At 43.8% G+C, this 24,642-nt stretch overlaps 1 protein-coding gene across 7 annotated transcripts in view; it reads left to right on the forward strand.

Annotated features, from left to right (window-relative positions):
• The window catches only part of bcorl1 (BCL6 corepressor-like 1), a 30,608-nt gene extending 6,213 nt beyond the window's left edge, over positions 1-24,395 (forward strand). The window contains exons 2-13 of one of the 7 annotated variants that reach the window (XM_071458481.1): positions 10,855-10,940; positions 11,050-11,476; positions 11,624-13,662; positions 13,946-14,075; positions 14,363-14,833; positions 16,812-16,999; positions 17,265-17,531; positions 17,636-17,802; positions 18,189-18,334; positions 20,035-20,112; positions 21,269-21,431; positions 22,551-24,395. In XM_071458481.1, coding sequence (XP_071314582.1) covers positions 10,935-10,940; positions 11,050-11,476; positions 11,624-13,662; positions 13,946-14,075; positions 14,363-14,833; positions 16,812-16,999; positions 17,265-17,531; positions 17,636-17,802; positions 18,189-18,334; positions 20,035-20,112; positions 21,269-21,431; positions 22,551-22,902 — 4,434 coding nt within the window. In that variant the 5' untranslated portion in view covers positions 10,855-10,934 and the 3' untranslated portion in view covers positions 22,903-24,395. Of the gene's footprint in view, positions 1-3,566; positions 3,870-3,898; positions 5,320-7,343; positions 7,485-7,573; positions 8,672-10,854; positions 10,941-11,049; positions 13,663-13,945; positions 14,076-14,362; positions 14,834-16,811; positions 17,000-17,264; positions 17,532-17,635; positions 17,803-18,188; positions 18,335-20,034; positions 20,113-21,268; positions 21,432-22,550 lie in introns of those variants that run through there. The other 6 variants (XM_071458476.1, XM_071458479.1, XM_071458477.1 and 3 more) reach the window with 6 other exon arrangements.
• Positions 24,396-24,642: the final 247 nt, after the last annotated feature.

Here is a 24,642-nt window from a genome sequence, read left to right on the forward strand (position 1 = left end):
GAATGTAGACAATACAAACAAAACATGAACCACTTGTGAAAATATTGTTCCATAGAGCCACCAACTCCACAGGGTGCCTTTAATACCTCATACAGGCTGATAGAGTAACGTGAGTCAAACTTGCATCACGGTCTATCCTTATTGGTCAACCTGCGTCAGCTGACCCACCCGTTATGGTCCTCCTCCCCCACCAGGGTTTGGTCCAGGCAGGAGGCTGTCCAGCTTTGGTGAATGGGCGTTGGTGTAAGAAGAGCAGAAATTAATTCAGTGATGCCAAACGTTTAGACAACTTTAACTAACTTGTCATAAAAACAAAGAGCAAGAGAGAAATAATGTTGAGGATCTGGAATAACTTGATGTAATTTGGTGTAATTTTGTGGTTCATCATTGGCGTTTGTGGTAACAACAAGCACGACAGCTGTTTTTATATGGATGCATTCAACATGGGTTGAAGGTATAATGAGTAGACCTGGATCATACACCCATCGGCTGTCTGAAAGGGATAGAAGTATTGCGGCTTTGTATGTCAGGACATGTTTGGCAAAAAACCTGACAAAGCTCTTTGCTTCCATCAAATTGAACTTGTGTCACAAAAATGCTGGGAAAACAAAAGAAGGCATTGCACGTTTTAATGCCTGTCTATTGAAGATCACAGGGGTAGACAAGCACAGTGAGTTCAGATTTCTGTGGTAAATCACCTGAAGGTACAGGATCACAGTCAGATTTGAGTCATAAAGTCTAATGTGTTTGAATTCATTGTGACTGCTTGGAATAACCCGTATGGTTCAATGCGGTTTACGATTTTATTCCTAATCCTAAAAGATTAGGTGCACATTGTCAGTAACCTTGTTTGGTGCAGATTCTCTACAATCTTGACTATCTTGAATCTTAACTATGTGTCTCTGAACTGTGCAGCGTGTTCCCAGTTAAACAGGGCACAGCATTTGCTGTTACAAACCTGAGGCTGTTTTGATGGCCCTCTTCTTGCACACGCTTGTGATTTCAATAACTTTAGAACAAAGAGGCTGCTTTAATCTGTTCACATCGACATACACCATGCATGCCTTCTCTGTCTCTGTTAGTGGCATCCATCCACCTTCGGTTTGGCCATGTTGCTCTTACTGGTCGGTTTTTACGTGCCAGTTTTTCAGATATCCGCCCCTGAAACTTCTGACCCCATCTTACTGCAGTGGGGTTGAATACAGTTTAATTTGTGCTGCTAAAAAAGTTTGAAAAGTTACATTAGAAAAATTCAGCTGCAGTGTCCCAGTTACTCAGGATAATCCACAGATCTTACTGTCAACAGTTTCCATAGGGTCTGTTTCCTCAGTAGAAAATACAGTATTTCCAATGAAAACTACTCACAGTGAAGTCTGTAGATTATCCAGAGTGTTTGGGGTGTTGTGTCTGGAAAGATATGTTGCTTTTCAGTTTTTTATGATACATTTCCATGAATGAACTTAATGTCATTGTACATGGATGATAGTAGAAATCTACAAGGCAGATATCTGAAAACCTGAACACAAAACTATCTGCATGGCTACAAACCACCAGGGGAAATCTATACTGGTATATACAGTAGGTCTTTTTGAATTTTGAGTTAAATGACCAAACAAGACTATGTACACGTCAACCTGCAGATTCCAGTCTTGCACTTCTCAATAGAGGATGGCTGAAACACCACTTTAATGAAAGCAATGTCCACTGTGAGCAGAAGAGGCTGTCTTAAACAATGTATTGTACTTGTAGCTGTTGTCTTCAGAGGCTTTTACTTTACTGTGGTTCTTCTGACAGTGTTGCTCTACCAGAACCTCCAGGGAACATCAGGTACTGCTCCAATGTTCCTCTCTTGAAACACAAGGCACATGACTCAACTTTAACAGTGCAATCCTACCCAAGCTCAGACCACATCCTGCTTCCTTCTTGGTCTCATGTCCCACTGGTAACAAGTCTTGACCCATGGGAAGTTTCTATCCTAGCAAATCTGGTCCTTTAACTCACTAACAGCAACGCCGATTTGTTCACTGACCTAAGCCACATTTGAAAGCCTTTGGTATGTTGCCAGGATGTCCTGATCTTAAGTATCCTGTAACAGGTATCTATGTAAGAGGTCTATGTGTAACATGGGCGAAAGAACCAAACAAAAAAGAAAAATAAACTGGATGTTTCCAGCGTTATGTGCACCTATGCCACTGATGATTATTAGACTTGCGTCTGTGCTGGTGTTTTGTCCAGCTTCTGTATTTGTACTTTTGGAACATCTAGTTCGTCTCATTTTGGTCTGTGTCATGTTGCCAAGAGAACAGTGAATGGCTGTTTTTCATCTGCTCACCATACATGAGCGTCCTTCAAACGGCTTTACAATCTTTGATTTATTAGTACAATAAAAATATACTTATCCACGGGTTAGCTGGCATGCTTAAATTTAAAATTTCAGCTATCAAAGAGACTCTGCATGTTTTGGATGTCTTGTCGACTGGTGATGGTAGACACTGTGTATGTGATTGAATTGTTAGGTGGTGATAAACTGACACAAACATCTAAAACGCCCCCTTCTCGTACTCCCCCGCACTGCTCGTTCTCACTTTGCGTCTTTTTCAGCACCATTTTGCAGATAAACTGTAACTCAAGTGCAACTGTTTGTTGAAAACGGTGCCTAACCTTAAGTATTTTATTCACATAGGAAATAAAGAGGGGCTCTCCAACTCCTGTTCAAAGCCTCTGTCACAGCAAATTCACACACACACCCTCCAAAGATATTGTACAAAATACTACACAAAATATTCACAACACCCACCTAGGGAAACGCGGTGCAGGTTATATTTTCTTGAAGCAGAGTTACTCCACAGTCAAACATAACTTTTAGTAGACATGTAGTTATAATGTAGGTTTACTGAAGCCTTTGTCTGAGCTGTACTGCTGTGTTAGGTAGCAAAAAATAAATGAGATTAGATTGGCATTGAGAACGGGTTGATACACTGAGCAACTAGTAAAGAAAAATATTGAGACATCCCTACTTTTGACTGAACCCCCAACTTTCCCACAAGAAATGCTAACTTGACTTCAAACAGGTGCCGTGGCTTCGTTGGCCCCCTGATGTCTTAGGCTCCTGGAAATCCCCATTTGGTCCATTCCATAATTCAGCTATGGTAAAAAAAAAAAAAAAAAATGAAACACTTGATCTAATCATAGTTTTAATAAACCAGTAGGTGTATCTGCCAATTGTTGAACACTTTGACCTTAAATCCTTATATTATCATGTTTTTGAATGTGGATATCCCCACTGGAAATGAAATCAGATAAATGCCTTGATAAATAGTAATAAAATAAATAGTCTTAATGGCTAAAGAAGTGCCTTTAAAAATGTGTCGTTTAAACAGTCCTCAAATTATAATTTCCAGTGTGAAAGCAGGACATATTAAAATAATGTGATGCTTGGACTTGAGCACCCCTTATTTAAAATGTATTCCACATCCTTTCCAGTATTCTCCAAGCAGTACATCTAAGTCTTTGTTGAATCTTTGGGGCTAAAAAGCGAGAAAATCAGCCCTGGAAGGACCATTCATGTGACTCCAGCGAAGTCCCCCTGCAATAAAAGATTGAAGCCCACCAAGCACCAGTCTGCTTGTTATTCACCTGTAGGGCTTTACCCGGCGCTAGGACCCAGGGTGCGCGATTTTCATCTCCAGCTGCTGCAGACCGAAAACTGGCAATAAGGGAAGATCGAGAGGACGAGCCAAAATTGCACACTGTATTCATTTTTACTTCAAAATCACATCCCCGGCCCCGCACGGAAGCCTGTGTGCGGACAGCGGGAGCTTGTTGCGCGGTGTGCAGGCTTTGTGGCTGCACATAGCTCGGAGCGCAAGGTAAGACGGTGCAATACCATGCGATTACTAATAACAAAGGCGTTACGGGCGAGCAGGGGGCATTAAAGGGGGCATTGCACAACGCTATTGAGGGCGAGTGAAACTCTGCCAAACTTTGACCTGGATATTTGTATTTTCTAGTTGTCGGTGTCTCGCAGGAGCCACAGTAGTTGCGGGGATGTCTCGCTGTTATCCCGCGGCATTATGTAGGATTGTGTCACATGTATGGAGAGCCAAGTTGTGTGTCGAGATGACACAGCCTGCGTGAGTCCGCTGTCCGTGCGTTTCAGTTGTGGATGCGGTCGTCTGTCCAAACGCTGACACCGTAACTACATATGAAGTGATGTGTTTGATTTTCTGACATATCCGACATCATGTGGACGGCGCATCGGGCCGTCCGTTTACCTGGCAAATGGGAACATCACCCCTGACTGTTTCTGTGATCGGCTGCCATCCTCCCTCCGTTTGTTGGAGAATAATTCATTACTTCTACCAAGATGGAAGAATAATGCGCTTGATTTTCACTCAGCGTCCACCCCCCCGCCGCCTTCCCAGCCTCGACATCCAATATTGACCAGGTGAACCACGAACTTAGACGGGACATCCTCGTCTCTTTAAACCATGCGGCCTAAATAGGGTCGATAATCTCCAACATGACTCCCAGATAGATGACCATGTATGCCCACTTTGAAGACGACATACTTCAAAAAAAAAAAAAAAAATCAGGCCTTCGAAATAAACAACGTGCCTTCATCTGAGCTATCACAGTGCATGTGCGGAATACCACGTCCCCGCTCGACATTTATAATTGTGTGCATAACAAGTTTTTTTAACCCCACAGCTCCAGACGTGCGATGTGGAGCCTGTGAAGCAAACTCGTCTATAATTGGTGAAGCCCGGAGCAGCCGGTCACTACCGGGATAGCTCTTGCGCGGCCGTTGAGGTCTCCGGGTTACCCCGGCTCAGACACAATGCGATGTGTCAGCTGCCGACTTTGTGAGACTCCTGCCTTGCGCCGACACGGTTCTCTACTCCGTTCCCCTTTTTTTTGTCACTGATAGGCGTTTTTGGTTTCCCAATTTCACATTTGGCCATCTGTCAACGATTTGGCTGCCTGCACGCAGCCATTACTGGGCGAATGGCGAAGGGCATGTTGGAGGCTCTCACACGCCGATCCGCTCCGCGATAGGAGGGCAGCGGAATAGTTTCTGGCCGTGCTGCTGTCGGCGGATGGACAGGGATCGGTATCCTGCACCGCCGGGGTGGTCGGGGGCGACACGGATCGTGCACGGTAGTAAACAAACTCTGAGGCACACGACGATGTCAGCCTCGCTGCGTGTGGACGGTTATTTCCTCAGCACCACAAGTGTTGAGAAAAGTAGGAAATTTGGGGGGCTGAAGGAGTGGATCCCCTCGTAAACAGTAGGCCTACGCTGCTTTCGGGATTCAGGTAAGACAAGTGGCCTAATTACAGCAGGGTAACCCGTACTGCTTAACTACAGAGCCAAAATGTGATTATGGAATAGGAGAGCTAAATATCCTGTGGTTGTTTATCTTTAGGGGAGAATCAGGCAAGACTACGTGCAGGTTCTCTGCTCTTAAGACCGGTTTGTTGCTTCAAACTTTTATCTGTTTGCTTGTGTATGACTGGACGTTGCAGATGTGTCGTGATTCGCCTCATAACTGCAAATATGAGCTGTTGGTGCTCAGATACTCTTCTCAGATCCTTTGTCCTTGTTTTCCAGCACTTAACTGACAGTCAGACTTCAGTTAGGGAAAAGCTGACATCATGTTTCGCTGTGCACTTGTTCAAAGTGAAAATATAGAAAGATTTTCAAGTAAAAGTGGATTTTATTCAACTAGGACATAATGATGTCAGTATGATTTACATCCAGGATAAGTTCCTTTGTATCTTATACTAATTTAAGAGCTGTTTCTTCTCCATGGCTCTTAGTGTCTTGTATTGATGAAGTAGCCTGTGTGTCCTCAGCTGTGTTAAACTCACTGCAATTGCTGTATAAAGCATTGATTATTTTCAGTATAGGTAGGAGTGTGAATTCATAAACTTTATCCAAATTGTAGTTTTGGTCTGAGTTTGTCTCAGGCCAACTTCTTTGTAGAAAACCGTGTGCTTGAATCCAGTTAAAACCTGACCTGATAATAACAGGAAATGTGATTTTGACACACTGCTCTGCAAGATGTGAATGACGGTGAACTGAAGATGCACTGCAGAGTGAGCGGCACTCCTTCTGCTCGTGTTCATTATCAGTCATGATCAGTGGTCTTGCTGACAACATGGTCTCACACCCTCAAAACTCTGGCCTAGTCAAACCAAGCAGATCATGAAAAACACATGGTTCAGATGGGATGTAGTCAGTTGATTAATGTCAATCATAATGAGTCAGGACAAAATATTATTCAACATGAGTCCAAGGGAGCAAAGTTGTCATGTCTCTGCATGAGTTGTCTTTGTAGTTATCTTGGATTAATTGTGTTTTAGTATTTATGAATGAGGACAAGAGGAACTTGAGGGCAACATGTTGGGAGATAATAATCCTGGCTCTGCGGATTCCTAATATCACTTTTAGTTTGCAAGGGAATGTGGAAATTGTTAGACAGCTCATTTAATATCAGCCAGTGTGAAGACAGCAGTGGAAATGTTCGAAACGCCAGCTGTCTCCTTGTAAGCACATGTTTTGTGTTTCCAGGGTTTTTCTACCACTGAAGTGATGGAGGTCAGTGCTGGGGGGCCCTGCATTTGAAGCTAACCCTCATTAGACCTCAGTGAAGTTAAACCCGTGGCATCGGCGCAAATTACTAAAACGTCCATAAAGACAACATGTCCCACAACGTTGTAGGTTTTGAAATCCTACACAAAGCTCAGCAGAAAAGGCTTCAGTGTCTCCCTCCATCTGATTTCAAGCTAGTCCACAGTCTGCAGCCTTCAGCATCTCACAGCCTTCAGCTCCCGGAGTCTTGCTTCCTTGTGTTCATTTCCCTGCAACGAACCCAAACCTCTCCCACTCTGTTCTTTTAACATTTAGTCAATTCCTGCAACAACCATCAACCACTGCCCCGACTCTGTTAATTGACCCGACTGACACTGGGACGCAAACGCGGGTCCAGTGTCCCCCGGAGCCTCCTTTGGTTTCTAAATAAATACAGTTTATTACTCCGTTACCCCGATGAGCCTTTTCAGTTTAGCGCACCGTTACACTCTTTGGTCGCGATCCCCAATTCCCCTTGAGCGGCTGGAACTCGCGTTGCATGCCGGTACCTGCAGTCCTCACCCCTCCCAGCCTCTCTAGCGTCTAATCCTGGGCGTGGATAGCCGAGCACTACATCTCCCATGCCGTCGCCGTGCACCCTTCTGCCCCTCTCTCTCCTCTCTCTCCCACCAGACTGGAGACTGGAGATACGGAACGGACTGTCTTGGCGACCCCCCCCCTACCCTCCCCTCCTCCTCCCTTCCTCCCGCCCCCCCCCCCGGACTTTTAGAACCGAAAACCGTCGAGATTAGTGAACAGCCACGGACGGCGGAGGCGAAGGGCTGGACGCGGCCGTAACCGAGTCGTGCCTGCACGTCGTTCGCGTGCCATCTGGACGAGCGGGTCCGTAAGTGTCTGTGTCATGAGACATCTTTTATCTCGCCTGCTGATTAGCTCGGGAATTATTCAATATTTCAGAGAGAGAGAGAGGGAGAGGGGGAGAGAGAGGGAGTCTTAAAGGGGGGACGGAGAGGAGAGGCTCGGTGGGTCGGGGGGCTCGGCGAATGCCTTTCAACGCCGAAGTGGCTCAGCCAGTCCACCGAAGGGCCGATACGGGAGACGGGAGCACTTCGCATTAGGTCGGCCGGGGATCGATAACAGTAGCCCGCCTCAGCGTGTAAACCACCGGGAGCACTGCGAGGGCTTCGCGGAGAGTCCGCTGCGCAGGGAGCCGGGGAGCTACCCCCGGTGCTGGTGGAGGCGGCGCTGGTCAGCGGAGTTAAATATATTGTTTGCCCCCTTGTCGTGGCCGCTCCGGCAGCGCCAGCCTCTGCACTAAGTTGTCACCCATCCACCCTCCCTGTAGCTGTCCAGCTGGCTACTTTTCTTTTACATATTTGCGAGTAACTCAGTGCGGCCAGCTGCTGCGGAGGAAATCGACCATTTGTTTGTAAAAAAAACTGTTACTTTGTCTGGTGTTCGTGGCTCGATGCAGCGGGTGATGGTCGGCAGGAGTTTTGTTTGTTTGGCTCTCCCTCCGCTTTCTGTGGGGCTTTGCATTGGTGTTGACTTACCTTATCAGGCGGGGATGTGACACAGCCCAGGCGGCCGCTCGACGGGAGAAAGCTCCCATGTCACTTGTTATAATTCCCCCCCAAACATCTGTCTTTCATCTGGAAACATTTCGATTCCTCCTTTTTCCTCGGGTTTATCAGATAAGAAGTGGAGATGTAGAGAGGCTGTGTGTCCAGTGTGTCTGTGCGGGAACGATCACCTGAGAGCCAGTTACATCCTCTCATTGTGGAGCCTGCTCGCCATCTCCAGAGAGAGAGAGAGAGAGAGAGAGAGAGAGAGAGAGAGAGAGAGAGAGAGAGAGAGAGAGAGACCCGGAGCTCTCCAGAGTTTTTCCGTGCTGATATTTACAACAGAGAGAAACGTGTTGTTTTGTGAACGCCCCGATGCCTCCACATGCATGTGGTTCATTGTGCACTTTTCAGATATGACATTGGGACGTGTGTCTTTTGTGCCGTGGGCTGGACAGTGAGCTGACCGGGGACACAGTAATTTGGTTTTCTTCGAGGCTGTTTCTCAAAGGTAATGTCAGGCTCGACTTTGTTTCGTCTGAGCGGGCTGCTGCATACGTTTACCGGCCTACATCGGAGCGGATGAATTCAAATGTTGTGCCGTGGTAGCCCGCGTATGATCGCCGCACAAAGACAAACTCGCTGGGAGCAACTGTTGTAGGGTAATGAATGCAGACCCTCCTTGCACTGAGCGGTGTCTGCATCGCCGGATCCCTTTCAGTCCATGCTCGCAGATTCCAGGAGAGATTGGTGTGTCAGTCATTATGTGCATCAGCTTCGTTATGTTTCACTGAGTCCAGGGTGAAACATTTTCCACCACCACCCCGCCCCCCGCCCCCCCCCCCCCCCCCCAAAAAAAAAAGCTTTGACATAGATTTTGTGCCTGGTCCCTTTTGTAGTCGTCTCATTTACTTGCAGATGCGCTCGCCTGCGCTCACCTCTACCTACGTACCAGGCTGCTGTGGTGTGTGTCGCCTGTGTGTATCAGAGTATTGCAAATGTTTGTTTTCAGATGACATCAAGCTAGATGAACTGTTTGTTTAATAGTATTTCTCATTGTATGTAGGGTTGGAATCGTTTGATGAAGGACGGTTATACTCTGTTTTGAAAATGTCTTTTTTGAGTGTGTTTTCAGTGCAGAAGTAAATTCATGTCCAATTTTAGATAAGAATGATCATCACTTAACATTACATGACCTCCACCACTGAAACTGCATTTAACTGGGGTTTGCCTCTTGACTGTAATCATGAATAATTAACAGTCTAGTGACAGATAATCCTTAATTATATAGGCAAGTAACAAAACCTTGGCTCACATTCAGTCATCCACCTTTCACCAGAGTGCATTGCTTAATCAACTCAGACCACACTGAGGCTGTCACTCACTCATAAAAGATCATTAGAACAGTCACATCTGATTGTCTCATGTCTGTCGGGACAGGCCTAGGGGCCCAAGGGGTCATGGCCCTCCGTAAGCAGCAAACAGTGTGTGAAGTGACTGTTGTAAGCACTTCTCATTGGAAAACCACAGGGTTCAGTTAAAACTGTCCCAGTCGTGCGTGTTTTTTTTCCCCTGACCCTTTAATATTGACAATCTGCTGATACAGAGTCTCGTCAAGTACTGATTGATTATATTTTGTTCATTTTTTTCTGATACAGCTGCACAGGGCTTACCTCAGTCACAGTAAACCTGCACTGAAGTCAGTAGAGCAATTTAAAGTCCCCCTCCACTCAAAAATGTGTTTTGCTTATTGTGCCTTGACTTGAATGTTTGACCTTCACTGTGCAGCATGATGTATGTGCAAAGAGTGACACTAGAAGGCTGCGCTCACATTAATCTGCTTAAGGGGGAAAGTTTCTCATTTCTTCACGGCGAGTCTGTGTTTAAGACATGTATGCACCGGCAGGATTTGTGCCATCAGAACTAGTTTGGAGCCAATCATGGTCCAGTACGAACCGTATACAAGTGTGATGTCAAGCCGCGGAGCCTCCAGTGCACTACACCGAGAGTGGAGTTTACAGTGGAGCAAGAGGCATCTTGTGCCCAGTCCAACAGTTTTTAAAATGAACAATATTTGATTATTTATTGATTGTGTATTTTTAAATAGAGCAAATGCAATTTTAAGAATTCTTGGTGAGATAATTGAACAGACTCTAATTGTTATTCAAGGCACTGTATTTCTATATGTCTTAAAACACGTCTGTAGGGGATATTTATGTTCTCACATTTTGAAGAAAGATAAGATACATCACAGATTTTTTTATTTTGGGTCATATGGTGTAGTATTTTGTATGATTTCTGCAAAGAGAAGTATGAGAGTGGATCTGTTAGGGCAGGAATGTCTGAAGAGGGTTTAGACTGCTTCTCTTCATCTCTAATGTGAAAGAAATAGTTTTAACCAATAACATTTAGAGTTAACCTGCAAAATACCACAGAAAAATCTATGTGAAGAGGGTGATCTAGTTTTTAGTAATGATTGCCTTTTACATGTGACGAGGAAATTGTAACATATCTCCCCGTCTGTCTCAAAGAAAGAAAGTTGCCAATTGCCCAATGTTGGTTGCTCTGAATCAATTACTGTTACATAGAACAGACCTTAGTCCTTCATGAGGGATTAAATGACTTCTGTGACTGCAAGGACAACAACACCCACAGCAATCACATCAAGTGTTCTTTTTCTTGTGTGTTTTGCAGCATTTCACTGTATTTCAAGGAAAACGCTAATCTGACTGACTCAGCTATCTCCTGAGGCATGTTGTGTTAAAGAAACACCTATGCAGGTGATTGTTTTTTTTATTATTATTATTATTATTACAGTTTACTAGATTAGAATATTTGTCCTCTCATTTAATTAACACTGATGCCTGATTAACTTCTCTTATTACTCAGGTGGATCCTACACTAATGAATGTAGGGGATGGAGGCACGGTGAGCAGAGAGATCAGTGCTCCAAATAAAGCGTCTACTAGTATGGTGGGAAATCCCCCCCAGACGCTACCCCCTGAGTTTAGAGGAGATGTTACCCTCAGTCAGCAAAACAAGACCACTTCAACAACAGACTGTAAGACAGCGAAAGCCTGCCTGGACACTAGCAATTACAACCACAGCCCTGAGCTGTCTCCACCTCAGCAGCCCAACAATGCACCCATGTCAGGCTCAGCCCTCACCAGCTCAGAGAAGAGGGCAGAGAAAAGGGCAGAGGCCCCTAAACTTAAGGCTGATGGTGCTGGTGTCTTCCCCGCTCCTCAGTGGTCAAGCGGCGTAAAAGCCAGCCGGGAGGACTCACTCAACCCCTGTCACAGCAATGTGACATCCAGTAAGAAATCACACCCACAAACACAATCTGTGCAAAGTGTTCCACCTGGGTTTCAGTGCTCCACCATGTTTAAACCAGCCCAGCCAGTTGCCTTCCTTCCTTCTACTAATTTTTCCTCTCCACTTTGTAAAATCACTCTTCCACCAGCATTGGGTCAGATTGCAGCCTTGAGAGAAGCCACAGCGAGTCAGTTTCAGAAAGAAATTCAGCCTCAAAGTTCAGGTGTTGGAGGGACACCTCTCATGCGGACCTACCCCTATCAGTTCTCAGTCGGCCGGACTCCAGCTGCAGAGAAAAAAGCAGGCACATCATCCTCAAAAACTAAATCTAACCATTCATCGAGTAAGAATGCAAAATCTGTAGGAGAGCATAAATCGTTAGCCTCAGTGGTAGCCTCACCAGCTATTGCCCTACCGTTGCAGCACCCATCATTAACTTCAGCAGCACCCACCCGCTACACGTTATCTCCCACTGCTGCCATTTGCTGTGGCTCTGCACTGGCCAGCATCACCTCTCAGAGCAGACTACTGAACCATGTGGAGAAAGGCAACAGCATAGACAAGACAACCATGGGCTCTCTTAAAACAACACTACCCTCTGCTTCAGAGGACCACACAGCTTGCTCAATTGAACCAAGAGATGTACCTCTTGATTTGTCCGCTAAATCAAAACGTCCAAAATGCATAAATGACCCTCCAGTTTCTATGATGGAGCCTCATAATAATGAGTCAAATCCGAGAGATTTTCTGAACTCAAAGAGGACTCATTCAACAACTTATAGCTCCACTGTGCAATACCCTATCTTACCTAATACCCACAGAAATGGATCTCATCAAAAGCAAATAAATAGGCCTCAGAATCACCAGGTCCCGGAACCCAAACCTACCTGGGGTAAGGGACCTTCACAAGACTCCATAAAAAACATCCCTGGAACTTATGTAGGTGTGGCTAGCCCCATACTGGCTTCTACTCTGCGGGGCAAAGATGGAAAAGGGACTTTTGCTGATGAATTTCAGAGTTTTGCAAAGCAGGAGTTTATATCTATAATTGACCAAGGAGAACATCTGGCCTCAGGAGGAAAGAAGCCATCCTGTCTGATGAAGGGCAACCAACATGCTCACAGTGTCAAGCATGTTAAGAACACCAGCACAGCTATAACTAAGAACTGCCCCTCTAAAGGAGCCCTAACAACTGCCCTGTCAAGCTCTGCCAATGCTCAGATTCATCAGAAATCTGGATCTAGCAAAACAGAGGTGCCATACTCTACCACTGTCGTCAATCCAGCTTGGCAGCAGCCGTCTCATCTTCCTCACCAAGCCTCATCTGTTCAGAGAAAAATCGCACACGGATCCCAGAAGACCAAGGGCACCGCAGTTACAGAAGGATCTAAGTTTCAGGGTGCTCATCACAGCCCGTCCAAGCCTGAGGATGATAAATGGGAGAGAATGAAGTCTCCCCTATCCAACCTTGCATCCATAGTAAAGCAGCAAGCTCTCGAAGCAACAGCACTGACCGCTGAGGTTAATACTCAAGCTTCACCTGTTGCGTCCAGAAAAGCTGATGTTCTGAACACACTCAACGTGAGCCAAGACACCCAGTCTAAACATGCTTCTGCTTTCGAACACCCACCATACTGGTCTGTGGAAAAATGGCCTGGTGTTCCTTCTCAAGGGGATTCAAGTCAGACTAAGAAGAGGAATGAGAAGACGAACGCCACTGAGCCTTTGGAGAATAACACTGAGTTACACACCAGTCAGGGGGAACACATGGGACTACAAGCGAAGCAGGGCTCTTCAAAGCCTGCTGGCCAGTCTCATCTCTTTGGGAGCAATGCATCATCAAATGAGAACAGGATGGAGAGCAAACTAGCCCAGGTGTTGGAGGGGGAGATACTGAAGAAAGAAAGTGGGGTACCAGACAGTCCTCCCAGTGAAAAATTGGAGGGCATGGTTGCGTCTATTCTCACAGGCCAGTGTGCCGGGGGAGGCGACAAGTTTGAGAATAAAACAAACGGAACCAAAGAGGAGTCGCCAACCAAAGCAAAAGCTGCTGCCATCAAACAAAAGAAAACCAGTCCTAAGAAGCCAGCGAAGGAGAAGTCACCTGCCGAGCCGTCGAAGAAGACTGCTGGAAAGAAAAAGCAAGACGTGGAAAACTCTCCAACCAAAGTGTCCTGTGTAAAGAAGGTAAATTATCTGTTCACATGGTTTTAAGTCCAATTTATGTCTAAAATATCTCTCTTCATATCATCACGCCTTGGCTGGATTTTACCAAAAATATCTAAGATAGCAATCACCTTTTCAGATTCACTGAATTGCCCATACAGACCCTTCCTTCATAATATTTATCTATAACTGGTGATTTAACCTACTTATTGTGGGTCTGTCAGATGCTCTTCATCTCCTGAAAGCTCTGTGATCAATAGCATCCAATACGACAGGCTCACCCAGTCCGTTTGTATTTCTGCAGAAGAGACAATGTGCACCTGTGTTGGAGCAGAGTCTATCAGCAGGAAAACCTCCCCCACAGAGTAAAGAGCCGACTCCGAGGGACAAAATCAGTCCCAGCAAAGCTCAGCAACCAACCCACAACAAACCAGGTAGTGTTTTTTTTTTTTTATAATCCTGTGCCATTAGTGTGTAGAAATTTCTGACGTCTATCGCAAATTTAATGATGCCTCCAGTTATGTCAAACATGGAGCCTTTTGTCAAGCTTACTGTTGGATTACTACAAACCAGGCCTTCTCTTGAGATAAATAGCTTTGGTAGTCTGCGGGGTGATGTGTATTAAGCAGTCATAGTATTTGAATGGCACTTTTGATGTCTCAGTCATACCTCCATGCATAGTAGCTGGTGTGAGTGTAAAAATCCACTGTGATTTCATCAGTTACAGATAGCGGCAGCAGTCCTCAGAGTGTAGAGACTCCAGTCTCTCTCAACAGCTCTGCCGTATCCAGTAAGGAGACAGACACTACAGAGAGCTCCTTCCCAAGACTGAGGAGAGGACGACGGCGAGCAGATGAAGCTCGGCTTGACCTCTGGGGCTTTGCGACGCCTTCCCCTCCACCCCCACCAATGCCTCCTCCCCCAACCTCCCCATCACCCCCTCTGACTCCCACCCAACCTGCCCGTCGCCCCAGAGGGAGGCCTCGCTCCAACCCCCTGCCGGAGAGAGTGCACCTGGGCAAGGGCAAGACAACCGGTGCAGAGGGTGACACGCCTCCTCATAAGAAACGTCGGCGTTGTCGTAGCAAAAAGTATCAGACTGGGGACTACATCACTGAGAAAGACAAGCTGGAAGATGGAGAGCACCTTGAAGAACCCGACTCCCTGAGACAGGACAGTGGAACTCCAGCAGGTACAGTTTCTCAGTTTCTCTCCAAAGATCAATAAGATGTCAATTAACCATTTCCAGCCTAAGTTTTAATCAAATGTGCAGCTGTTAGTTACTGATGAACATAATTTATAAAGTTATAGAATGAATTTTTAAAATTTGAGTACAGCATCCTCTCAGTGTCTTTATACAAGACACTGGGCTGAAATGGAAAGTTGATTGAGCAACTGATTGACAGAACATTTTGATTAGAGCCCCAAGGATTAGTCAATTAATCTATTAGTTTACTCACAAAAACTAATAGGTGACTATTTCGTTAATTGATTAATTATTCAAGTAATCTTGTAAAAAAATCTAATTCCCTAATTCCATCTTTTCCAATATGAGGATTTGCTGGTGTCTTTGTTTTATATAGTTGTAAATTGATTATCTTTGAGCTTTGAGTTTTGAAGATGTTAATTTGGACTCAGAAACGTTGACAGACATTTAAAACAGTTTCCCAACACTTTAGAGACCAAACAATAAATCAATTCATCCTAAAAATAAAGATGCTAATAATGAAAATAACTGCAGCTTTTAATGTTCACATAATTGTTTTAGTCCTTTAAACACATCAAACAGTAGTTGGTTTCAGCTTTAATAATACGCCTGGGTTGCTCTGTTTTAATACCATTATACATTAATCCTGATTTGGCTGCTGACCAGACGAAGCAACAAAACATTTGGCACTGTTTGCTTGTGATGGGCATTTGTCATCATTTCTGACATTTCAAAGACTCAGTGATTATTCAGTCTTTTAAAAAATATCTGATGAATGAATCTGTACTGACATTAGTTGCGGCCCTGTACAAGTCTGTGGAATTTCTCTTCACTTTCTCTGTAGAAATGTCTGTTCAGAGCAGCAGAGGCATCATTTCATGATTTAATCAACTTAAGCCACTTGGTCTTTGATTTCAGTGACTCTTTTTGAACTAGAAATGACACATTGACCAATTTACAATGTTTTTGTAGATTAATTTTTCAAGCATTATTCATTTTTTAGAATTCATAACGAAGATGTTTCACTGACAAAGTAAAAAAATCTCAGATACTTCAACTAACTGGACTTTTCTTTCAGGAATGTGTGAATATCAGATAAAATAAATATATATGAAAGCATAATTTACATTTTCATGTTTTTACCCAACATAATTTACCTAAATATTTTATTTCTATTCATAAAAAAATATCTGTACTGACTGTCAGGCAGTAAAGGATCTGAGGACATATGTCCTGAAGTCCATTATTGATCCACTGGCAGATCAGTGTCTGGTATATGATTCCAAACTGACTGAAAGAAGGTTTAGCTGCGGGCTTCTGTAATTGAACAGACACAAACGAGTTATTTTTATCAGGATGTACATCTTTATAAAAACTACACTGGAAAATGATTAAAAGAATATTGTGAGACTCTTAAATTATGTAAAAATTACAATATATGAAGAATATGGTAACTGGCAAATGCAAAATATTGAGAAAAGCGTTGACACCTCACAAACAATAACAATAATGAAAACAGCATCTCTATCCAGCAGCTTATTTTTGAGGTGCCAACTGTGTGTTACTGTCTACATCGACATGTCCACACAAGCTGCCTGATGATGTAGATACGACAAATATCAGAAAAGTGTATATGTAGAAAATTAACAGAAACATGGCGTGTTTCTGCATAGGCTTGCAAAAAGCACAGCAGAGAAGCTCACAGACAGCAGTTACCCTGTTTCAGCAGAAAAGATGGCGAAGCCAAGGCTGATTGGTGCAGGAAGTATCGGTCTGTCTGATGTTGGCAGGAAACGCCACCTAACATACTCCACGCTCCATGTTAGGCTTGGCACATGAGACGGAGACGAAGATGCTCCACAGCAGCATCAGTACACCACAGATAAATGAGTGAATTTTTTTTTTTTCTGTTCATCTGTCTGGTACCAATCAACACAACCTCCGATCCAATTTGTCATCACAGATCCTCTGGCAGATCAGTGTCCGAGTCCCACTGCCCCGAGTCCAGAGCCTGTTCCACGGAGACCCTCGTTCACTCGCTCAGGATCAGTCCGCTACCAGGAGAGCGAGGTGTCTCCAGAGTGCAATGACAAGCCTTCAGGGAAGAGAAAGTTCAAAAGCAAGCACTTATGTGACAGCCATGAGCAGAAGGTAAATCACTTGCTGATGCTGCTTGTTGGATTATAGTTTATGTGAAGTACAGGGTTGGTAGGAGCCAGGTACAAAGTACCACAAATATATTAGCTTACAGTGCCCCCCTGTGGCTAGATTAATGCCATGTTTGTCACATTTATGATGCCAGCTGCTTTTATACAGCTTAGGTCTCTGCTAAGTGGAACCTACTGCCGTAACTTGGCATTGTATTGCGAGAGCTTCCGTTTCACACAATGATCTAATCAGTAAATCTGTATTTTAGATTAAGACCAAACGCAGCAGCTTGGGTAAGCGAGGCGCCTCACTTGCCCTGGATGATGATGGTGCTGATATAAAAAGAACAGATAGCCCCCCACCCACTCCAAAAAGTTTGCCATCATCCCCATCCATTAAGAAAGGCTCATCAGGAAGAAGCAGTGGTTCAGAGTCTCCACCCAAAAGACCTGTTCCTCCAGAGGTTCGTCGGCTGATTGTCAATAAAAACGCTGGGGAGACCTTGCTGCAACGTGCCGCCCGCTTGGGCTATCAGGTACAATCCCACGTGTGCAGTATTGCTGACATGAATTGAACATGAATCCACCTCTGTGAGACACGTTAACGTGACCCTGTGTCTGTCCAACCTCTGTTCTGCAGGATGTAGTTCAGTATTGTCTAGAGAAGGACATCAGGGAGGTCAATCGACGTGACAACGCCGGGTACACGGCTCTCCATGAGGCGTCCTCTCGAGGCTGGACTCAGATTGTCCAGATGCTGCTGAAACACGGTGCAGATGTCAACTGTAGCGCTCAGGATGGAACACGGTGAGGCTTCAATAATCATTTTTACATAGTGGACATGTACTGTATATTATAATGGTTAAAAAATGTAAGTAATCATTAAAAAGCAATAATGAACATAGTGACATTGTCACTGTTGTATATCTTGGTGAGGTGTGTGCTTCCTGTTGCCTTTCTGAGTCAGTTTCCAGTCAAAGGTGTTAGCTTCACCTTCAACATCACAATTACACACACTGTTAGTAACCACAGTTAATCACAGAGTATTTGAAAGTTAGTCTTATTTTTGTTTTACTGTTGTACTTTCACACATCTGATACTTTATATACAACAAACAGATTCAAGTTTCTTCAAGTTTCTTCAAGTTGTAAAATCTCTGAAAGTCATTTGTGTTACATTTCTTCCTCCTCTAGGCCCCTTCATGATGCTGTAGCGAGTGATAACTTACCAATAGTGTGGTTGCTCCTGAACCACGGAGCAGACCCGACTCTGGCCACCTACTCTGGACACACTCCGGTCAAACTGGCACATAGCCTGAGCATGAAGACCTTCCTCACAGGTAGGCTTTTTATTTTACCTCCTTTTCCATCAGTTTTGGATAAATAGAAACATTTCTACACCGCTGCTATTAGCTGCAATTTAGTCTAAATGTATTTTTCACATCATCGACAATCACTTCAGACGCGAAGGCTACAATAAATGAGATAAATAAATAAATAATGAAACTTGTATTTGGCACAAGTGAAGCAATGTGTCAGCACATTAACAAACACTGTCCATTCCCACTACACTACAAGTTGCAATCAGCATATATGCAGCAAAATCTTTTATCCACACAGGACTTGACATTAAATATTTAAAAACCAGCTGAAGTGAGAGTGAAGCTGAATGGTTGAGTCACCTGTGACCACATAAGTACTCTCATATTATTAAGCTATAGCCAATCGTCAGATTTCCAGCTGTTCTCAGGATACCTTTACAGATTCTCAGTTATTGATCATTAAGGATTCAGATGATTGATAAAATTATCATTTACACGTTTGTTGCTAAGAAACCCTAGGACAATCTCTAAGCCAGCTTGTCACAGTCATGGCGTCTTTGCTTCACACCGTTGTTGATGGTCATGTTTGATGCTGTTGACCAGCGTTGAGGTCAACAGCACATAGTCAACTGACATCAGTCGGCAGCGAACAGTTAGCTGCGACTAGTGTTTCTGTCACTTGGCTGTGACACACTGCGGATGTTTTGTGCAGTCTGCTCGTCTCACTCAGGGCGTCTCAGGTAAACAGAGATGAAAGCTCAGGAGCTGATACAGCTTTGCCTGGATGCCTGTGTTTCTCTGTAACGTGGGAGGTCACAGACGGCTGCATAACTAACGCTTCCACAAAGTCGAGCTGAAGCTTCACTTCATTTGCCCATGAATTTTTCTTCCTCCACGCTGGTGACGGCCAGGGGCTTTATGTTTCTGGGTTGTCCGTCCGTCCCATTCTTGTGAACGAGATATCTCAGAAACACCTTCAGGGAATTTCTTCAGATTTGGCACAAACATTCACTCGGACTCAGCGATGAACTGATTAGATTTTGGTCAAAGGTCAAACTCACCGTGACCTCGCAAAACACATTTTTGGCCTCTTGAATCTGATATCTCAAGACCACCTGAAGGGGATTTCTTTGGATTTGGCAGAAACATTCGCTCGGACTCAACGATGGTCTGATTAGAAATTTTGTGGACAAAGGTCAAAGTTCAAGGTCAGGGTGATCTCCTGTGAATGCCATATATCAGTAACGCCCACAGGGAATTCTATCGCATCTGGTACAAACAATCACTTGGACTCAAGGATGAACTCAGTGGAATTTGGTGGTCAAAGGTCAAAGGTCATGTTGACCTCACAAAACACATTTTTTTCCATAACACACAATTCATACACTATTTATGATACAATTTAACTCAAATATCTATAAGAATAAAAGTGATAACAGTGTATGCAAATGGTCAAAGGTCAACTTCACTGTGACATCATAACGTTCTGCAAAAACATCTCTGGCTGTTATTCAGCGCTGTAACTCAAGGGGAGGTTGGTGTCTGGTTGGTAGAGACATACAGAGCAGTAATTCTAGCTCATCATTTTGTTTTGTTTTTTTTTACTTTGAAATTTTAAAAGCATTAATGTCATGACTTCTCCCCGTATTGTCATAAGTTTATACATAATGCAAATCTGTGGCAGTAACAACATGCAACACCTTTTTGTTCTGTTCCAGAATATTTCACTGACCTGGAAGGCCGCAATGAACAGGATTCCAGTTTACCCTGGGATTTTTACAGCAGCTCCCTGTTTGGTAAGAAAGCTTGAAATGTGTCTGTCTGTTTATCTGTCTGATCTGCCCGTCCCTCTGTCCTTCAGTCTGCTCCTCCCTCTCAATCAAATCTTCTGTTTGAATTTGTAAATGTGGTGTTTGAGAGGTGGTTGTGAGCTCATTCCTCCGCTGTCGGTGAAGCAGACAGGTTGAGGCTCGTTGGAGCAATGACCAGGTTGCTGCAGGGAAATTCTGCTAGTTTGTAGGCTGGGCTCAGACTTGGCCACTGGGACGTGGAACGATGTTATGTGCTGTCTACTAGCACTGGTGGTGTAAACAGCCACAGGGAACCAGTTATCCAGTGAAGAAAGAGCAGGATTAGAGCTGCATGGAAGAACTGAGGGAGGCCAGAGAGACGAAAGATAATATGTTTGTAATTTATAACCACACAAACCTTTTTTTTTTAAATCCACATCAAGGATTTTTCACTGTACTACTCCTACTACTATATTCTGCTGCTGTACTCCAATCCTAAAGCTACACCTAAATAATTAAATTAAAGAAGAAGAGCAAACCTCCACCAAAAACATTCAGTCAATTATTTCAGCTGATTTCATCAGTTTATCAACACTCTGCAAATCACTCTGCAAGTTTCTCCCATGTAGCTGCACATGTTTTATTCTTTTATATAGTTTTGTTACTGCACTTAATGTCTCTACTGTACGTTGATGTTTTACAACAGCTTTAAATTGCTCAGTTTGTCAGTTTGTGATTGATTGTGTTTGATCATGCTCACCGCCACTGGTTTGACACATTTTAAATCTCCCACGGGAACAACCTGCATGTCAACTTTTAAAGTCTTTCTTTCTTACGACTTTTTTTTTTTTTTTTTAATTTGCCTGATCTTTGTCTTTGTTTTGTTTGTTAATGTTGGACATGTCTGTTAAATATCTCTGTTTTAACAGTGATTTATCCCTGAACAGTACTGTCATTTACATGTGTAGGATGTACTGAACTTCAAACTGCAGCTCACACATAGTGTTTGCATCTGATCAGCATCGCCAACAGTCAGTCGTATACATTACGGTCGGTGTGAACTGACAGACCACTAGAGGGCGTCCTAACCACGCTAACAAAGCAGCTCAGATGCAGCTTGTCCCCTCGTCTTCCTCTCACCTCAGTGACCTTCTCTCCGCAGAGACTGACCAGGAGCCGTGCTGGGGCTTCCTTCTGTCTGAGCAGAATCAGGAGCTGGAGGAGAATACGACTGAGCGGGACTTGGACAAAGATTGTCTTCTGTTTGAGTTCTCCTCCGAGCCTCTCCTGCCCTGCTTTCACGTTCAGGTGTCATTAACACAGGGGTGAGTTGACAGAGATCAAAATCCTCTTAATCTAACAGAAAATGTGTTGAGGATTTGAATCAGTGTCTGCATCAAATAACACACATGGTAATGAATGATTGTTGAACACCTGAACCTGATGATATGAGGCCTTTGTCCAAGCATGAACTGTGCAAATCTGTGCAGGTCAGACACATGGCTGGAATTAAGGCTGTTTACATTTTCCGTGCTGCTGTACCATTCCCCTTAGAATGTAGTAGCTGTTGCTCAAAGCTTTCAAAGATGAGAGCAATTTATGTCAAACAGTTTATGATGAGAGTAGATGCTGATAGCTCTGACTCATGGATGTATTGCAATAGTTTCAGCTTAGAGCTTTATTTTTTTTCTGCCTCCAGTATTTCACAGAAATACACTGGTAATGTACTTTAGATAATTGCATCACTTCCCCTCTTGATCGTCCTACCAACATCTTCACTGCTGCAGTCGTTTAGTTCGTGTGCCCGAGATGATCATTAGATCTGTACAGTGAGATCAGTGTCGTTCTACAAACATAACATTAATAAAAAAGTGAAATGCTGATGTGTAGCGTCTGGTGTAAACCAGATTTTAAGGTCCTTTAGTTGTTTTTGATGTTGCTATTTAGAAGTAATTGGTTATATATTAAAACAGTGTAGAACCTTTTTATTATCATGCACGATCACGTGCTGCTGATTTTCTTCCTTGGAGACAGCTGCAAGTACGAACTCACCATGTTCATTCACGAGAAAATCCAAGAATAAAGTGTCAACTGCCAAACATCGACAGAATGCAGGTCTTCAAAAGTCTTGAAAAACATTGATTTCTGTATTAAAAAGTCTTCTATTTCGTTTACTTTGTAGGTTGCCATAGAAACGAACGTTAATTAAAAATGTTTTTGCATGTGATTTTTAGTGATATAAATGTTAATAAATCCCTACTGGTTTTCATTGCATAGACTACCTAGAGATTCCTTGACTTTTCATCAACAGCGGGCCCTTGGTATTTATTTGGGGATATTTGAGATATAAAATGTTGGCAAAACTTTTCTGTGTCTTTATTTTTTTAGTTTCTTTTTTCTCACCCACCAACCTACAGCTAATACCAGACCTTTCTCTCTCGCAGCTTTTGCAACTGGTTCCTCCTGACAGACGTTCTGAAACGTCTGAAGATGTCTGCACGGATCTTCCGGGCGCGCTACCCGCACTTGGAGGTGGTGAGTTTGTCGCGCCCCGAGCTCTGGAGACAGGTGTCGGTCAGCCAGGTGAGCTCCGCTTTAGCTTCACCATACAGAGGCAAAAACAAGGAGGAGGAAGACAAGGAAGAGGAGGAAGAGGGGCTTGTGGATCTGGTTCGCTGTGTGCCAGAACTCCAGAGACTACTGGGCTCGTCCATTCACATCCTACAAGAAGACGAGGAGGAAGAGGAGGAGGAGGAAGAGACGCTGACGAACACAGGGAAGCCTCGCAGCCGATAGCCTCTCTTGCGACGCACTCCTCCACTGGCAGACAAAGTCAACCCGAGTCCTTCCTGCAAGCAGCAGCTCAAAGGAAACCTCTCCGTCCATTGCAACGAGGGTCGTGGGTTTTAACTCCAGCTACAGCAATGACTTGACACTCCACAGATAACCTTTGACCTCAGACAGAAGGTGATTAAATGATCACAAGGACCTGCACGTGGGAGTGGTCAGTGCAGGAAAGCAGCTTTCAGGTTCCTACCTATAGGTATATTTGAATACATGAGAACTATTGAGCAAACCTTTTGTAATGATTATGTATGTACATGGTAGTGTATATGTATATCTTGCCATCAGGGGTAACACATTTGGTTATGTGAATGGATTCTTGTTGCATCGGCCGGATTATGTTGAGGACTTGTTGTTTGAGTTTGTTCCGGAGGGAAAGCGATATTTTTCGATGGGAGATAATCCAAGGCTTTTATCTTGGTGAACTCTTGCGTAAAGCTAAGACGCTTAAGTCAGGGAGGCCACTGGCCCAGATGGTTTCTCTATCAACCTGCGAGACCTGGAGACCTGCAGAGAAGAGACCACAGCACGGCACATAATATTCAAACATAATCACCCGCCCAGCTCAGAGCTCCATTTCCATTTTTTTTTTCTTTCTGCGTTTCATTTTCCACTTTATCATCCTCCAGAGATCATTACTGGACGGACCTAACAGCTGAGGTTGTTTGTTTCTCCTCCACATTTCACAGAGTAAGCCTGGTTAGCACTGAGCTGTCCCAGTCCCTCGTGCAGTATGAAATAATGTCTTTTTGGACCTTGAGATTGAGAGTTTGTTTACAGAACCGGAAAGATAGTAGTGTTCTCCGCCTCCCAGGTTGCACTCCTCCTGAACTGATACAGAATCCTGTGGATCTCTCTCAGAGGAAAAGTCGTACCATCTCTGGAGTCCAGAGCCTGCTCCTGTGTCCAAGGAGCTGAGACGCCCTCTAAACTGCAGCCACGACTGTCCCCCACGTCCCGATATGATGTTTCCAGATCCTAGAGTGCTTTGTGTTGCAGTGTTTTATTTACACTGTTTGTTGTGCTTAATTTAATAGTCATTAATATATTTGACCTCTTGTGTATCTGACAAGCCTATCTATGAAAAAGTTGCTTTGTATGGTTGGTGCTTCATTTTGAAATGTACTTATTAGGATCCCTTTATTCTGAGATTTTCTTCCCTCATTCAAAAACAGTATTTCAAAACAGCAAAAGTACAGTTTTATTGTACTGGTGCTAAGATAGATTTTGTGTTGACAATCAATGAAGTTTTGGTTTGAAGTCACAAACTAATAAAAGATATTTAAGATGAAGAGACTTAAGGTGTAAAGAAAAGTATAGTTTAGTTAAAGAAAACGGGATACAGCAAGACTGAAAGACTGAGCAGCGCGTGAGATCTTGAAAGAGACTTTTATTTGATTCTTTTATAAGAAATCAACAAGAATAAAGCATGATTGTGAATCATAGTTTTATCTCTTTGTTTTGTCAGTCGGATTATTATAACGATTTAAATGTTCTGGGCTTTTTTCCAAGTGATCTCTTTGGCCTCGTTTTACTCAGCAGATATTTTTTAAATCAGATAATTTGTTCCTCGGAGATGTGGAGAGGAAATCTGTGCTTTACCTGAGGAGAAGCATTTACGTTCAGAGCCAAGTGAGCTTTACCTCACAGGAGTGTGAGCAGGTCTGAATCTGTAGTGTCATAAATAAATCC

Source organism: Trachinotus anak, unplaced genomic scaffold (genome assembly GCF_046630095.1).
Source record: "Trachinotus anak isolate AG129_WGS33_773 ecotype Australia unplaced genomic scaffold, CSIRO_AGI_Tana_v1 ptg000021l, whole genome shotgun sequence".
NCBI classification, from domain to species: domain Eukaryota; kingdom Metazoa; phylum Chordata; class Actinopteri; order Carangiformes; family Carangidae; genus Trachinotus; species Trachinotus anak.